This window comes from Salvelinus sp. IW2-2015, linkage group LG22 (genome assembly GCF_002910315.2).
Source record: "Salvelinus sp. IW2-2015 linkage group LG22, ASM291031v2, whole genome shotgun sequence".
Lineage (NCBI taxonomy): Eukaryota > Metazoa > Chordata > Actinopteri > Salmoniformes > Salmonidae > Salvelinus > Salvelinus sp. IW2-2015.
This window is the reverse complement of record NC_036862.1, coordinates 5220600-5236204: the sequence shown is the minus strand read 5'-3', so window position 1 is coordinate 5236204 and position 15605 is coordinate 5220600. Positions and strand designations below refer to the sequence as shown.

Sequence of the window (15605 nt, the reverse complement as noted above, 5' to 3'; positions counted from 1 at the left end):
TTTTCCGGACACGGCCCTGGAACCTGTTTAGCTAAGCTATGGCTATACTCTTTTTGACTAGGAACATTGAATAAATGCATATTCGGGGCCACTTTATCTCCACCCCGCAACATGGATACGGATGTTTTTCACCGTGGTGAAGGGTGCGGGGGTTATGTGAAACGCTGGTTTAGGGCTACGCCCACTGAGCTCTCTGATCTTAGGGCAGACAGGCAGAGTGTAAAATGGCGCACAGCTGTCGGTGGCGGTTCCCCGCTCGGCCCGGAGGGAGCAGCAACTTAGGCACCGGGAGGAGAGCGGGCCGAATCCGGGTCACTGCCTCCCTTCGAAGTAGCACAGGGACCCACCCGAACACGGCTGGGCTCGGACCCGGCTTTGATGCTGCGTTACAGGTCTCATCTGCTATCGGTTGCAACCTGCAGAAATTTCGGGATGTTTTGGGAGAGTCGAGTGGTTCAAGCAGCGGGGAGGTAAGTGAAAGACCAACTTGATTGTGGTTGGTTGTTAGCTAGCTTGCTAGCGTGAAATAGCTGCAACGAGAAGTGTAACATGAAGTKCCGAACACACGCTAGCAATGGTATAGTACCAAGGAGTTATATGTTGCTGCCTCCGTATTCGGTGTTAGGAGTGTGACTCAACTTGTCATCGCAGAGTAGTTAACTTTTTGTTTGGCCTTGATCTCCACACTGGGTATCAATCTCATCAACATGCTTCAATCCATGTGCTGTTACTAACGTTACGTTATCCCTTTCACAGTGATTCACCACACAAATCACAACAAGGAAGCCCGTTTAGGATCAGTAGCTAGYTGAGTAGCACCAACGGTGCTGATGTTGTGAATAGTTAAAAGTAGCCTGGTGACTTTCTAGACAAAATTTGGCCAAAGTGAATTAATTATTGTCTGTCTAGTTGTCCAACATTGCCACAGAGGCGAAAATAGAGAGATGTGATATAAATCTACAGTATCTGGTTAGCGGCCATTGTTGGCTTAGTTGTGGAGTGGTGACTTGTAGGGATAGAGCCTCATCATATCTCACCATCAACTCCTCTCCAGAGTTCAGGATTAGGTCCTACGAGCCAGTGTGATACAGTAACTAACCAGCTTGCTAACTTTAGCTAACGTTGGCTCAGTTTTTGGTACATTTCTGTGATGCTAGTGTTACATTGATTAACACTGTAGCATGGGACCTCCCGGTTAGCGAGCGAGGTTCCTGTTTGAAAACAAAACATGTCAACTTGGGGAGGACAAGTAACCTGAACTTCATGTTTTTGATTCTTGTTAAGGCATCTAGTTACCTAGCGTTAATTATACTCAACTCGTTTGAATTGCCATAACCTAGTAACGTTACAGCCACTTTTTTGCAAACATTGACTAGCTTAGCATTAAACGCCTATAGTATATTGAAGRGTTCAAGAAGCTGTCGTTATCCATAGCTTGCTGCGAGGTGTCAGTTCAATGCTAACCATCGAACGAGGCTATTTACCTTGCCTAAATTATCAGCTAGCTACTATTCGTCTTTCTGCCTTGATCCACGCTTCTTAAGTTGCTAGGTAGACGCTACAATAGTTAGAAACAACATTGTCGAATTAGATATTTGGGTATGGTTAATGGTCGGGGTAGCTTGCTAAGTGATGGATTTAGCTTTGTAGTAAGACTCGCACATTTGGCTAAGTGTTTAGCTCATGAACCTAACGTTACCATGCTACGCACTACGCCACGGTAGCTAGCTATTGCTGATACATAGGAAAATGGGAGGTGGACATGTTTTTCCCCGTCTTCACACAGTGCGTAGTACCAAAATAATGTCGGCATTGTGGACATCTGATGAAGTGCTAGCGAACTAACTACAATTTTTGTTGGGCTGAGAATGGTTCGCCAGTGTCATGTGTGTTTGATGTGTGTTCCTCCGAATTCCATCTTTCTAGTACTGACGGTAGGCTAGCGAGCTACAATAACGAGCCTTTTTTTGTCGGACCTTGTGATGTGGGGGTGTGTTCGGGTTTAGCGAACTACCATCTTTATTTTTTCATGACGAGCACGCGTTCAATGCAGTGGGAGTAGACCCTAGTGTTGTAGTAGAATCGGACATGGCGGGTAACTCAACACTTTATCAACGTTGTAAGATGTACTGTTATAGTAGAGTACTTATTGGGGTAATTCAGGTTTGATGTTTAGAAAATATATTTTGAGGGTTCTCCAGTCCCTTACTCCCTCATGTGTGTGATTTTCAATAAGCCCCTTACCCCAATAGTTCTTATGATATCTGGTAACACTGATTCTGTCCTGTGTGTGTATACACGTCTCCTACCCATCACTAGTAGATTAGCCGAAAGGTTAATATAATCTACTTTGATGTTGGCCAGTGCTATGGAAATGAGTCCCTCTGTCTGGGCTAACACATTTTTTAAAAATAGGAAGGCAGATCAACATGTCCCCCTCTATCCCAAGACACACAAAGAGGGGGAAAACATGCTGGGATGCGGTGGGGACATACGGCCAAAATCCCAGTGTAACTTGCCACTCATGGAAGTTGCAGACACAGCATTGTGATTTCATTCAGTGGCTGTTGCGCCTGGGCAGGATTGTTCTGGCTCATCGCAGCCTGCTGAGCTCACAGAGCAGCCGGACACTGAGCCCCGCCTTCCAAGCAGACCCAAATCCACTTCAGCCACACAGGGGCCGTCTGAGCTCAACTTTTCTTCTGACAGCTGCCACTTTGGAATAGATTAGCCAAGCCTTTTGGGTTCCCTCAAAAGAGGGCTTGTAGACCATTGTTGTTCAAATTGCAGCATTTGTAGGCTATTGAATTGGGTGTTTAAATGTTTATTGATCCAGCCAAATGATGGTTGTCTATTTAAGCGCCCATCTGCCAAAGGTGTCTTTTTGGGGACATTTGTTTGGCCTTTAACAAAAATCAGACTCACTTTTGTTTTGTCTTTAGAATCAAACCCCTCTCTCGCTTGACTCCGATTTAAGACCAATGTCAATCCCTCACACAAGTGCAGCTGAATAGATGTTAGCAGACTGAATGCTTTGCCTCACTGGTTTTTGCTAAGTGTTGTGTTTGGGCGGAAGAGGTCCAGCAGGTGTTTGCCCTATTTATGACGGAGCTCCCGTCCCCGAGACAGTGTGTGGATCCAAGCAGGAAGCTTTGTCTGCTTTTATTCCAGCTTTCATGAAGTGCAGACGGCTGAAAGAGCACAGGCACGGATATCAAAGGGTGAAGAGCGAAGCTTCCTCCCCCAGGGACAACGCTGGGAGGAGAATTAGTCACACGCCCTCCCATCCACTGCTTTATTCTGCTCTAGCAGGCGGCCAAAGGGTTTTCACCTCTGCTTTCAGGGCTGTGAGAAAGCCATCAATTGTGTGTGAGGTTGGTCCCCCATACTTTATGCCCCTTATTACACCTCGCAGGAGGCGTCTTCAGCTTTGTTTTGATTAGGGTGCTGGTTGGAGCTGCCTCTCTCTGCCACTGTGGGTGTGAGGTGTTGGGAACATGAGCCATCAATTCTAGCAGTATCTGTTTTTTTTACCCAGTATTTTGGCACCCGAGAGAGACGAATATCAATCTTTAGTGGGAGACTTAGAATTCCCTTTAAAAAAATTTTTTTWATTGAATTCTTCCGAGACTCCCGAATGGCGCAGCGGTCTAAGGTACTGTATCTCAGTGCTAGAGCCATCACTACAGACACCCTGGTTCGAATCCAGGCTGTATCACAACCACAATTGGCCCGAGTTTGGCTGGTGTAGGCAGTCATTGTAAATAAGAATTTGTTCTTAACTGACTTGCCTAGTTAAATAAAATAAAAAAATCTGTCATTGGCCAGAGCAATCTGACCAGAATTCCCCAGTGGCCTTTTATTAGGAATGTGCCACCGGAAGGGCATGTACATACAGTATGATCTCCACCCCAATTGAAATTCAAAGGAGGTGAGGAGTATCCATAGTAAATCGGAGTGAAGCCTCTAGCTCTCCATTCGGCTGCTCAGAGGTATCAGTGTGGATTTAGAGGGACGGCTGCTCCAAATTACTATCATGAGAATACGATCAGGAGGCCCATTTGTCTGTACCCAGCTCTAGACCTTTTCCGGGTTTTGGTTGGTTTTTATTCTTGTAGCCCACATTGAATAATACAGTTGCGTCGTACAAAATATCATGCCGTTTTATCCTGCCCCTCCATTCATTGCATCAATCGCAATTGTTAAATAAACACATTGAGTTCTCCCTGTGCTAGTAATCTTATTCCCTGACCACGTTCAGAATTTTCAAACTGCAAAGCAAGTTTCTTGGCATATGTTTTTYTTTTTCCTGACACCTCTCGATATTCACTTGGGGTTTAGCGCAGTGATGTACAAGGACTGTCTGAAACTTCGAAAGGCAGATGTCTCGACAGTTAATTATACTGTATGAAATTATTTAGAATTTTGGGGGAAGCGTCAAAGTTAACTTTTAACAATGCTAGTAATTAAAGGGGGACTTAAGGTTCTCTAGGCATTTAGATAGCTCCAAACTTCCAAGTTGAATTCTACAGCTTTCAAATATGCCAGGGCTGAGAGTTAATGATCAGTTGCACTACATGATGTGGATATATGGGGTTACAGGGATGGCAGGCAGCCACGTGTGTGTGTGGCGCATCAGCAGTCCTGAAGAGCAGAGTGGAGCAGCCCTCAGTGACTCTTATTTACTCTGCGTTTTAAAGGGAGCTACTGCTGGGACTTCTCTGCCTGGTGTTTAAAATGACAGTAAATGTTGAAAGTAGACGAATACGTTTTATAAAGCGTCAGCTGAATATTGTTAACTAGTGTTCTCTTCTGATTAAAGAAGAGTCATTTTGAGCTTCTCACCTCGCCCACATACACCCACTTGCTAGTGATGCAAAACCAAATACCGCAAACCACTTTTACATCCGCTCTGATAGTTATGTGCTCGCAAGGGACAGGCCCAACTAGCAGACCTGAACATGAACATCTCCGCATTGAATTGGACTCGTTGCTCTGTTTGAACTAATCTATGAGGAAAGACTAGGCAATTCATGATGTAGGTTCAAATTAGCATGTTGTGGATGGAGAACAAACACAAGCAGGAGTAAGAAAGTGTGAGGTCTGAGTAGACGACAAAAGCTTTCGTCACCCTCTTCTAACGAGTCTTCCGACTAGGCGGTGAGGAGTATCCATAGTAAATCGGAGTTTAGCCTCTAGCTCTTCATTCGGCTGCTCAGAGGTATCAGTGTGGATTTAGAGGGACGGCTGCCTATGCATGCTGCCTTTCATCCCCTTTCTCCCTGACTGTACATTCTACATTTTTATTCATTTAGTAGACACTCTTATCTAGAGAGATTTACAGGAGCAATTATGGCCTTGCTCAAGAGCACAGACAGTTTTWTTTTTYTTTTCWTTTTTTTYTYYWTTTCTCTCACCTAGTCGGCTCGGGGATTCGAACCAGCGACCTTTCGGTTACTGTCACAATGTTCTTAACCGCTAGGCTACCTGCCGTAGCATGTGGCTCCCTGTCCTGCAAGCGAGCCCATAAGCCTTTATGGTTTCGCAGCATGCTGCGCTCCCCGGGTTGCCTGTGGGCGCGGAGTGAGTGTGTGCCTCTCTAGCGCATGGCTGGCTGCACTGGGAGTGGGAGGCTTTTAGTGTGTGGGAGGCTTGTTTAGATTGGGATTTAGCTTGCTTCTGTGCGAGCGTGTTCAACCCCAACCCCTTTTCATCCTCACAGTCCCCCTGGGGACATGCACAGGCTCAGTTGCTGTACCAGGTGGTCAAGATGCTGCCCCCACCTCCCCCTTTTACTTACACACACACACATCCTTCTCTTCTGCCCATCCCCCTTTCCTCTTCCTCCCCTCGTGTTTTGGCTCTGTTGTTTACATCTTGCGGTGTGGTTCACGCGAAGGGAGGACGAGTGCTTGTGTGAGTGCCAGAGAGGCAGAGCCGTGATGTCATCGAGCTACTCGCGTTTGTCGCTTTCCGGCCCCCTTAGTTCCCTGCAACCAACCAACAGCTATAGCAGGCTGCCTGAGAAGATGCTGAGAAACACTGCCTGTATGAACTGCAGCTCAGTGTCAGAGTTGAAGTGAGAGATGGATCGATGTAAAAATTCAGGTATCAGTGGGCAACATGATTTAAAAATGAATGAATTTAAAAAGGAAAAGCTGGTCATTTGAGGCTGCTATTATATTGTAAATGATCAACACTTGTCGTCATAACCAAAACTCTAGGCTATATGCCAAATTAAATTGCAGCTGACCGAATGTGGCCTAATCACTATATTAATAGTAAATGTGATGTTAACAAGTTGGCTGTGCTATTCAGGTTGGAGTTAAAACTGTAGTGTGGACTCCTAGACAGCAGCTGCTCTACAAACTGGGCCGAAGGGACTTAAACTGCAGCCCCACATGCTGCTATAAATAAAGATTATGAAATGACACACCCCCACTCCTCCGACACGGAGTGACACAAAAGACTTCCAAAGGAACTCTGAGATATTAATCTCACCAGCCCTAGGGTTGGATGGCTGGGGATGATCTGTGGACTGTGGCTAGTGGGGGTAAGGCCTAGCTATGGTGGGATGCAAAGATGGGCATCTGAGGCCTTTTGTGTTTCCTGACATGCACGTATGAGTTACCTTTGGCCTCTCAACTTGCCCAGTTGTCCAAGTCTAATGGTCAGTACTGCTGACTGTCATAAACAACAATACTTGTGATAGTTAAGCTGACCAGATAATATAAGTGTGCTGTTAAATTCACAGGCGTTTTGCAGTTCATGAGCTGAGTCCCACCTTGGTGTTGGAGGACATTGAGTCCGTCTGTCTCCTGTTTTATCTGCTTCATCTATAATTACTGTTACACACTCATCCTGTGGCCCAGACATAATTACAAATGGAGGGTCCTGGAGACTGAGTAATATTCCATTTCTGTCCAATTCCAAGTGAGCGGAGCTGCTCTTTAATTGAATCAATCCAAGGACACACTTCCTGGTGCTGTGATTGTGACTCGTTTTATATCCTGATTATAAAGTATCCCACACTCCGCCGTAGAGACTGCACTGATTAGGTTCACCATCGTCATGTACAGTTGTACACGAGGGTTGTGTCCCATATGACACCCTATTCCCTGTCTAGTGTGCTACTTTTGACCCCGGGCCCAAAATTAGTGTTCTAAACAGGCATTTGAGACGCAGCCTAGTCAACTGAGCGATCACTATTAGTCATGTGTAACATGCTGTTTGGGTTGCTTTGGAATGATTGCATTCCGGGAACTCCTACAGATGGCCTCGTTCACTGTGCCTTACCTCAACATTTTAGAAGAGAGAAACATATAAGAGGAAAGTAAAATAAGTACCCCAATAAGTGAATGTGTGTGTTATGTCAGGAGATGAGTTGTCCAATCAGGCCCTCTCAAAGATTACCTGACTGAGTGGGTGACATCACAGCTGATGTTAGGCAGCCTAGCAACCACTGCTGCTATGGATACCCGTTTGCTTTGATGGTACTTCCTGGAAGYGAAGAGAAACAAATGTAATTCTCAACGGTGCAGTAGATATCATTTAAATATATCTGTGTAGCCTGTGACCATCAAATGCTGTATGAAATGTTTCCCCAAAGATTTTAGAACTAAACCAAGGTAGGCCACAGCTTGTCGTTTCAAATGGGAACAAATGAGCCATAGTGGGCAGAGCCAAGGACGAGCTAGATCCGATGGCGCGTTCTAGCATACATTAGCATATTTCTGTTGGGGAACGTCTGCTCTGAAGTGCGCATGTGCAGTAACTCAATTCGCCTTTGCATTCCTTTTAAACAATGCCATTTTTTGCAACTTTGTCAAAGGCTAAGATCTACAAAACCTACTCCACTCTGTTGGTAACAGATTCTAGTTTTGGGAACAGAACTGTATTGAGATCAAATGTTTCATCGATAAGTACATTTGCAGAATGTCGGCACAAATCCATCTTCTCCCACTGCCGGCCACTGGGATTCCTCTCACTACCATATTTGGTAGTGAGTAGAAACGCCAACCAGATGCTTCACATTTTATACATCTGATGAAATATCTATTTGTAGCTTCTCTATCTAGCTATGCTACTAGGCTTATTCAGCAATTTTCCTTTTGAGGTGTAGGCTACTAAAAATCCTTAGTTCACAGGGGTCCTGTTAACGCAGAATTCTGTGTTTTTCACACAGCAAAAAAGCGAATGCCTAAGAAATATCTTGCTGCTTTTGTTAACGCATCTTAAATGCTTCTTATTAGGGATGTAAGATATATCGTAATCGGCCGATATTAGCTAAAAATGCCAACACCGGTATCGGCCCCATGTCTAGTTTTAACGCAGATGATAACCTCTCTTGGTGCATGAACCGCTAGCGGGACACCTACGACAACATCCGGTGAAATAGCAGTGCGCGAAATTCAAAATACAAAAATCGTAATATTAAACATTCATGAAAATACAAGTGTCATACATCATTTAAAAGCTTAACTTCTTGTTAATCCAACCGCGTTGTCAGATTTCAAAAAGGCTTTACGGCGAAAGCATACCATGCGATTATCTGAGGATAGCGCCCCCACACCAAAATACTTTTCCAACTAGCACAGGTGTCACAAAATCACAAATGGCGATTTAAATAAATCACTTATCTTTGAAGRTCTTCCTCTGTTTGCAATCCAAAGGGTCCCAGCTACACAATGAATGGTCGCTTTGTTCGATAAAGTCCTTCTTTATATCCAAAAAGTCAGTTTAGTTGGCGCAAATGATCTCAGTAATCCACTCGTTCAACATGCATACAAACAAATCCAAAAAGTTACCAGTAAAGTTCGTCCAAACAAGTCAAACGATGTTTCTAATTAATCCTCAGGTACTCGATCTAAATAGATTATAATATTTAAGACGAAGAATAGTATGTTCAATAGGGAAGATAAATAACGAAGAGCGAGCACCTCATTCACGCGCCAACAGGGTTACTTTTCCAATGAGACACCTTGTAGTTCTTCCAACTACTTGCTCATAAATAAAATAAAAACAAGCCTGAAATCATTTTTAAAGACTGACATCTAGTGGAAGCCATAGGACCCAGATTGCAGTTCCTATCTATTTGTATTTCCCATATGCTAGCACTGAAATGGCCTGTGACCTCCCMAAAAAATCTGGATGCATTTTCCTCTGGTTTTTGCCTGCCATATCAGTTCTTTTATACTCAGACATTATTTTAACAGTTTTAGAAACTTTAGAGTTTTCTATCCAATGCTACCAAGTATATGCATATCCTAGCTTCTGGGCCTGAGTAACAGGCAGTTTACTTTGGTCACGTCAGTCATCTGAAATTCTGAACAAAAACCAGTCTCCAAAACAGGTTTTATAAACCGATGTGAAAGTTACCGTGCATACCTATATAACGTAGGTACATGACCTAATAACGGCACGTGAAATGTTGCGCTACACGTGCAACACAGCACTCCTAACCTAGCCCACAATGTCTGCTGTGTGGATCGAGTAGTCAAGTCGATCAGTCATTTGAAAGAGTAAGACATTTTCAGCGAGACAACTCAGGCGAAATTCATTAAAGCCAAGAAAATGGAATTCATTGCCCTTGACAATCAACCATTCTCAGTCGTGGGTGATGTTGGCTTTCGCCGACTGGTCGAGCACCCGGTACACACTACCAAGTGCGCAATATTTTTTTCCGRTGTTGCCCTACCGGAGTTACACAGTAATAGCGTCACTGCTATTAGCTTCACGACATGCATACTATGGAACGCCGTTTGGGTCTTTGCGTGTCAAAAAAGATAGTAGCACTGTCAAAGCTGTACAAAAAAAAGTCTGTGCGTGGCCGGTGTTTACAATACCGCATTGGTAATCAAGCATAATTTGTTTGAACTTAATTGCTGGGGTAGCTAGCTTTAGCTTGGTACCTAGCTAGCACCAAAGTAACCAACCTGAAAACAATCACCAGTAGAACCTGCAGTCATTTTCATTATTCTTAGCAATGCTTTAGGGATCCTTGTAAGTATTAGCTAGGTTGCCACTTGTTGTTCGCCTTTTGAAATTGAACTTCAGTTAATGAAAATAAATAGCTAGCCAGCTACTTAACCCTGTTTCCCAAGCTAACATTATAAGCAGCCAGCTAGCTTCATCTGTCTAGTGATGCTCGACCGGACCGGGTTATGTGTTGTGAATCTAGCCACAATAAGGATTATGTACAATAGTGGAATTTGCGGTTTGACTTCAAAATAAAAGTATGTAATTGACAGTGATGCAAATTAATACAAATAGTACAATTATGCCTTTTATTTTGAAGGCTAACCGCAGATTCCACTATTGTACCTAATCCTTATTGTGGCTAGCTTCACATAGATGGGTCCGACCACCGTTAACCAAATAAGAACTGTCTTATAAATGAGGGTTATTTTAGATGACGCCTAGCTATCGTTAACCAAATAAGAACTGTCTTATAAATGAGGGTTATTTTAGATGACGCCTAGCTATGTAGTTAGCTAGCTAACTATAGCTACTGAAACATGTGTTATTTGACACGTCAAATAGTGTTAGTATCTTTTTTGACACACAAAGACCCAACCGGCATTCCATAGAAATCCTGGTTGAGAATGAAACGACTGAATAAATGAACAACGAAACATCACAGCATGTGAGTGAAAGAAATACGTTTTGGTTATGTTTTACTGGTAATGGGGACCTACGTGAATGCCGACACAATAACTTTTGGTTAGTCTGTGTGTGTGACCTTTTATTTAACTAGGCAAGTCCGTTAAGAACAATTTCTTATTTACAATGACGGTCCGGATGACGCTGGGCCAATTTGTGCGGTTTCGAACCAGGGACTGTAGTGATGCCTCTTGCACTGAGATGCAGTGCCTTAGACCGCTGCGTCCATGTGTGTGTGTGTTAGCTATATAACTATACTAGAATGCTTTAAAGGCTGCAAAAATTGTACATATCGGTTATCGTTAATGTTTGGACAATATAGGATATCGGTATCGGCCAAAAATATCATATCGGTGCATCACTACTTCTTATTGTAACTTCTGCTCGACATYAGACACATTTTGTGTTTCAGTTGCTCTTCTCCAGGATGGGAATTCAATAACAGGCATTATATCAGCAGGCTGCGCTCTGACTGATGTGTAGCTACATTTCTCTGCTACTTTTCTCACTCTAGCCTACTTTTCTCAGGTAAAATGCAAGATTAACTTCAAGCCAAACAGAAAATGTAACTGGATACATTGTTTCTATGATAGACATTTAGAAATATCATGGCCATGGATCATTTTTGCACAAAGTACCTTGCTTTTTCATTGTAAGCTAATTTCCTTGTGTGGCTCCTAGCCAAATAGCGTTGCACTTCTGTTGTCATCTGATGAAAATGAAGATATTTTCTGCTGAATTATGTTTTGCGCTGATGTGTTTTCTGTGAAGGGAAAAGTATATTTACACRCCCCTGATCACCTGAGCACGCCCCTGAATACTTGGCTTTCAGTATAAAGCAGACCATAAAAATAAAATAAATCTGCATTTTCAACCATTTCACCTGAGACTGTTTTTCCTGAGCGTGTCCTAATCAGCTTAGCATTTACCTAAAACAGGAAAATACTCGACTGACTTGTGGATTTGGAATTACTGTGTTACTCAGCTCCGAGTTGGACATTTTCAAATTGAGAATGTCTAGCGTTCTGACTGAACCTTCTCCAGCGGGTTTAGGCACCTAATCTGGAAAGCATAGCGAAACGGAATGACTGGAACCTGACTAGAGGGAGTCAGCAGCCCGGTGAAAGTGAGATTGTACTACCGTAATTTTTAAGGGGAATAAACTCTATCTTCGTTATGGGTGATTTCAGTACAGGGATGACTGAAGTGCACAGCTAGGCCTGAAATATTGTGGCTTTGAATTCTGAATCAGTTTATTCATTCATCACTTTGACCTTTAAAAAAACAACAACACATTAATCATGCTGCTATTCTATTGAAGTATTTCGGCAAACGTGTTAACATTTTGGTCAGATTTCATGTTTCTTGTCTTTTCCCGCCATAGGAAGGAGCATTTGGAGGCTTTGGTACAGTCAGTGAACACCGAAGAATGCAGAGTCAGTCAAGGACGTTGGCAGGTGAGGTACCTTTGGTCATGTAGTGTACATAAATAAAAACATGTGGACGCCTGCTCGTCCAACATCAACTCCATATTAATGCCCATGATTTTGGAATGAGGTCTCCCTTTGCTGCGCCACTCTTCTGGGAAGGCTTTCCGCTAGATGCTGGAACATTGCTGCAAGGACTTGCTTCCGTTCAGTCACGAGAGCATTAGTGAGGTCGGGCACTGATGTTGTGCGATTAGGCCTGGCTCACAGTTGACAATCCAATTCATCCCAAAGGTGTTCGATGGAGTTGAGGTCAGGGCTCTGTGCAGGTCAGTCAAGTTCTTCCACACCGATCTTGACAAACAAATTCTGTATGGACCTCGCTTTGTTCTCGGTGGCATTGTCATGCTGAATCAGGAAAGGGCCTTCCCAAAACTGTTGCCACAAAGTTGGAAGCACAGAATCGTCTAGAATGTCTTTGTACGCTGAACCGTTTAGGGRCCTAGCCCAAACAATGGAAAAACAGTCCCAGACCAATATTCCTCCTCCACTAAACTGTACAGTTGGCACTATTTTTATTTTATTTAACGTTTATTTAAAGTCAGTTAAGAACAAATTCTTATTTACAATGACGACCTACCAAAAGGCTTCCTGCGGGGACGAGGGCTGGGATTAGAATACAAATATAGGTCAAAACACACATCACGACAAGAGAAAACACTACATAAATATACCTAAGATGACAACACAGCATGGCAGCAACACATGACAACATGGTAGCAACACATGGTACAAACATTATTGGGCACGGACAACAGCACAAAGGGCAAGAAGGTAGAGACAACAATATATCWTGCAATGCACCCACAACTGTCAGTGTCTACATTAGGGCAGGTAGCGTTCTCCTCGCATCCGCCAAACCCAGATTTGTCCGTTGGACTACCAGATGGTGAAGTGTGATTCATCACTCCAGAGAACGCATTTCCACTGCTCCAGAGTCCAATGGCGGCGAGCTTTACACCACTCCAGCCGACGCTTTGCATTGCACATGGTGATCTAAGGCTTGTGTGTGGCTGCTCGGCCATGGAAAACCGACTTGGTAGTGAGTGTTGCAACCGAAAACAGTTGATTTTTGCACGCTTCAGCACTTGGCAGTCCCATTCTGTAAGCTTGTGTGGCCTACCATTTCGTGGCTGAGCCATTGTTGCCGAATCCACTAATTTGAAGCGGTGTCCACATACTTTTGTGTGTATACACAGTGCATTCGTAAAGTACAAAGACCCCTTTTACTTTTTCAACATTTTCTTACGTTACAGCCTTATTCTAAAATGTATATATTTTTTAAAAATCCTTGGGAGTTTACACAATACCCCATAATGATGAAGCGAAATAGGTTTTTAGACATTTTTGCACATTTTATAAAAATAATAACTGAAATACCACATTTACACATGTATTCAGACCCTTTACTCTGTACTTTGAAGCTCCTTTTGGCAGCGATTACAGCCTGGAGTCTTCTTGCGTATGACGCTACAAACTTGGCACACCTGTATTTGGGGAGTTTCTCCCRTTCTTCTCTGCAGATCCTCTCAAGCTCTGTCAGGTTGAATAGAGAAAGTCGCTGAGCAGAACCTCTTTTAATACCCAAGATATTGGAATGAGATGTTTGACAAGTAGGTGTCCAAATACTTTTAGTCGTGTGTGTGTATATATCCCTCTCTGCTCTCTCAAAAGTAGTAGAGGTAGCCCCACTTATTTGAAACCCATTATTTTTGTTTGTTTTGTACCAGTTACTCCCACGCAGGACAAGAAGCCCAGAGGCCGACCCCCGCGGGCCATAACTGCACAGAAAGGGCCCGCAGGCGCCGGCCCTTCCCCCTCGCCTGCCTCGGGGAAACCCGAGGACCAGGAGTGGCCTGTGGAGAAGGCTAAACGGCTGCCCGGGAGGCCGCCTGGCTCTGGAGAGAAGAGGAGAGGCCGTCCTCCGGCCTCTGGCACCCAGAGGAGTTTGCAGGCCGGCAGCCATACAGACAATGACAGCGGGCAGGAGCACAGCTCCACAACTGCACACCGCAAGGACCGTGACGAGGAGAGGAAGGCCACAAAGAGAATGCCCCTGGGCTCCGTGCAGCAGCACGACACAGAGGCCAAGCCTCCCAAAGCGAGCCGCGAGTCCAAGGTGACCAAACTGAAGCGGCTGCGGGAGGTCAAACTGAGCCCACTCAAGGCCATCGCCAGGAAGTGTGTGCCGKTGCCTGGCGTGCCCCGGCGCAGACGAGGACGGCCTCCCTCTGCCGAGCGCCTCAAAGCCGAGGCTGCTGCTGCCCAGGCCTCTGGTTCAGAGGAAACCAAACAAAAGTCCTTCAGCGTCTGCCGGGACAGAGATACGGACCCCCACACTCCTCAACAGCAGTCTAAGCTCAGGGCGTCCCACTTTGCTGAGGAGGACGACAGCCCCGACGTCCGCAGCTCCTCAAGCCCGCTCCCCTCCTCTCCCTCCAAGCTGGGCAGGCCACTGAACCTGAGAACCAGCCCTCGCCACATCAAACCCGTGCGAATCGTTCCCCCCTCCAAACGCACTGACGCCTCAATCGCCAAGCAGCTGCTGCAGCGCGCCAAGAAAGGTGCGCAGAAAAAGAAACTGTTAGAGAAGGAGGTGGTTGCCATAGGAGGCCAAGGGGCGGCAGCCATGGAGGCAGGCATCCGGAGGAGGAGGAGGACGCAGCTGAAGAACATCAGGCAGTTCATCATGCCCGTGGTGAGCACCGTCTCGCTGCGCATCATTAAAACCCCAAAGCGCTTCATCGAGGACGAAGGCAGCTTCGGCGCCTCTCACCCCCACATGAAGGTGGCACGGTTAGATGCTGTCCCGCCCCCCGTCGCTGCCCCCCAGCCCGCCTCGGCCTCCCCCATGCGGGCGTCCACAGCTGCAGTCACCACCGCCGCTGCTAAAGCCGTGACCGCCACTCCGGTCGACACCATCCCTCCCCCGCCTCCCACTGTCACACCCAGCAGGGCCACGGCCGTGGCGGCCAGCCTGCTCAACAACAGCTGCAACAACAGCACCAGCAATGGGCGCTTCAGCAGCAGCGTCGCCTCGTGTGGCTCCAGCGCTGTGTCCCTGCACTCCTCCCAGCTCTCGTCGGGTGAGTCGTCCCGATCTAGCAGCCCCAGCCTGGACGACTCGTCGTGCGACTCCCAGGCTTCGGAGGGCACTCAGGCCCTGTCCGAACCGGACGACGAGCATGACGACGAGCGAGACCACTCCCCGTCCTCCCAGGGAGAGAGGGAGGGGGACATGCTGCACTCCTCCAGGCATCCGTCAGAGCCCGAGCCGGAGCAGCGGGTTCTGATTGAGCGGGGCCGGAGGGGCCGCAGAGGGCAGGGTGTGGGCAGGGGCAGCCTTGGGGCGAGGGGAAGAGGCAGCCTGGCCACCGGAGGGAAGAAGGCTATCATCAGCCCGGCCACGGGAGTTTTGATGTCCAACTCTCAACAGGCAGCCTCCGCCGCCTCCTC

At 45.9% G+C, this 15605-nt stretch overlaps 1 protein-coding gene across 1 annotated transcript in view; it reads left to right on the top strand.

Annotated features, from left to right (window-relative positions):
- Positions 1 to 208: 208 nt before the first annotated feature.
- Positions 209 to 15605, top strand: part of kmt2a (lysine (K)-specific methyltransferase 2A) — a 53677-nt gene continuing 38280 nt past the window's right edge. Inside the window, 3 exon segments of the mRNA XM_070433937.1 lie at positions 209 to 470; positions 12047 to 12119; positions 13880 to 15604. Of these exon segments, the coding sequence (XP_070290038.1) occupies positions 225 to 470; positions 12047 to 12119; positions 13880 to 15604 (2044 nt within the window). The 5' untranslated portion in view covers positions 209 to 224.